This window comes from Diplotaxodon limnothrissa, linkage group LG19 (genome assembly GCF_057381915.1).
Source record: "Diplotaxodon limnothrissa isolate DT_005_m linkage group LG19, D_limnothrissa_male_GT1.1, whole genome shotgun sequence".
NCBI classification, from domain to species: domain Eukaryota; kingdom Metazoa; phylum Chordata; class Actinopteri; order Cichliformes; family Cichlidae; genus Diplotaxodon; species Diplotaxodon limnothrissa.
The window spans coordinates 26,054,734-26,057,118 of record NC_140614.1 but is presented as its reverse complement, the minus strand read 5'-3'; the positions used below and the strand labels follow the sequence as shown (position 1 = coordinate 26,057,118).

Here is a 2,385-nt window from a genome sequence, read left to right as displayed (position 1 = left end):
GACATGCAAATATATGCTGTTCCTGGAAAGTTATACAGAGTGTATAGAATGGGGACACTCTAATAAAGTAAATGATACATTTTGGCACATTTAGAACAGTCCCACGGTTTAAAAAACACAAACATATACTTGTGAAGTGTTTTCTAATTCTGTTGCATTTGTGGGATTTTACATTCACCTGTACTCAGACACGGAATTAAGAAACTTGATGAGCACATTTTGCTTAGTACTATAAAAACAGGACAGCTTCCGTAAATCATCAAACACTGTTTTTATTTTGAGCACAACAACACTTCCCCATTATTTGCATTTTCAGATCTCGAATCGAATGAGCTTCCCATTCGGGCTTCAGTCACCGCTGTGTCAGGATGGACTCGACGATCACCAACAACACAAACTCATGCACGGCTAACTCCTCGGTGCAGAGGTACATGTATCCAACGGCGTACTCTCTTTTTTTTAGTGTGGGCTTTCCAGCCAACTGCCTGTCTCTGTATGTGGCCTGGATGCTGATGAAGAAGGGGAACAGCATGGCAGTCTATCTTGTCAGCCTGTGCATTTCTGACCTACTATACACAGTCACTCTGCCTATTTGGATAGTACAGGCCATGGGGCAACACATAGGTGACGAACTTTGCAACCTCATGGCTGTAATCATGTACAACAGCTTTTTTGTTGGTTCTGGTCTCCTTTGCTGCATCTGTGCTGATCGCTATCTGGCAGTGGTCTACCCACTCCACTTTAACTGGATCAGAGAGGTGAGGACAGCAGTGCTTGTGAGTATAGCTGTCTGGGCTTTGGAGATTGCCCTCCACATTGTCTTACTTCACCACATGGGGGCGCTGCAAGCTTCAAGATACTTGTGTGATCAGCAGATACCCATGACACAAGAAGATGCCGCTGTTGCCCTTACAAGGTTCGCCTTGAGTTTCTTGGTTCCTACCTTCATCATGACTTTTTGCTATCATAACATCATGCGCTCTATCAAACGTAACACCTCCATCCAAGTGGAAGAGCGCAAGAAAGTGGAATGGCTGTTGTTGCTACTCCTTCTAACCTACATAGTGTCTTTTATGCCCTACCAGTTGGTCATGCTGCTCAGGGCTATACTGGAGCCTGGGTCCTGCGTCTGGGCAACTAGGCTCAAAAGTGCATTCATGGTGACAGTTGCCACCACAACGCTAAACAGTACACTGGATCCTATAATATACTGTCTAATCAATGAGAGCGCAAAGACAGAGATTAAGAAAACTGCACGAAATGTGAGGTGGCTTTTTATGCGTGGAAAGCACAGTGATAGCTCTGTTTGAATGATTTCTTTCCCCTTCTTTCAACATAAAATGTAAATATAATGAAAATCTAATTGTTATTTGGGGCTGTGCAACCTATATGTAACCTACATGTGATCTAAGTTTAGGCATATTAATTATTTTTTTTATTTCTTCTGTATATTTGTCTTTAATGTGATGTTTAATTTTAACTGTGATTTGTGTAATTTGAAATATTTGGCTGTGGTGTTAATAGTTTCATTTTGATCCAGTGTTCAGTATTATTGTGTATCACTGCACTTGAATATTTGAGTGTATTTTTGCACAAAGAGAAGCACACTGTGGAATTTTCCTACTAACCACTTGTATTTATAACACTTGACAGCTATTCATGCTTCCATGAGATACTAATAAATAAAAGCACCTGTTCTTTTAGAGCGTGCAGTCATTGAAACAAAACCATAAAGACATATCTGCGCTGTTCAAACAACGAGCTGAAAAGACATCTATCACTTTATGGGACGATTATTGGCATCACCTCTACCTGAGTTCATGTCTGTTGACACGCCAAACAGAGACATACACTTTCATATGGGCTTAAATTAAAATCACCTGGTCCTGTAGTTTGTTTTGTCATATCCTGTCACCCAGTAAATGATACAGTTGTTAAGGATAAAATGCAGCAGCTGCTGACCCTTCCTCTTCTTTCTAGCAGATTGATTAAGCGGTGAAGACGAAGAAACAGAATACGTCAGCCTTTCATCTGTTTTATTGGTTTTATTCTAAGAATTTATAGAAATTTGAGTGGAAATACAACTTGATACAGAGTAAGTACTTTGTTAATATGACTTTATGGTTTAAAGGAATACTATAAAAAAAAATTTAACAAGCCCCTATCAAATAATTCCATTGCAATAAAAATGTGACCTTAGGATTTTCTATCATGTTGCAATATAACTGAGAATTTAGAGTACTTAGGAAAAGTTGTATTTGCAACTTTTCACATGTTTTTCGTGGTAGACAATATCAGGAAATGTAACTGTGAGGAAAAGTGAAACACAGTGCCAGTGTAGCAAGCTTGTTCATTGAAATAGCACACAACCAAAGCCTAAACAAA

The 2,385-nt window shown here is 39.4% G+C and overlaps 1 protein-coding gene across 1 annotated transcript; it reads left to right on the top strand.

The window, feature by feature from the left end:
* The first annotated feature begins 368 nt into the window (after positions 1–368).
* Positions 369–1,310, top strand: LOC146612329 (G protein-coupled receptor 4-like). Its single transcript, XM_085343759.1, has one exon. The coding sequence runs from the start codon at positions 369–371 to the stop codon at positions 1,308–1,310; it is 942 nt and encodes a 313-aa protein (XP_085199885.1).
* The last annotated feature ends 1,075 nt before the right edge of the window (positions 1,311–2,385 follow it).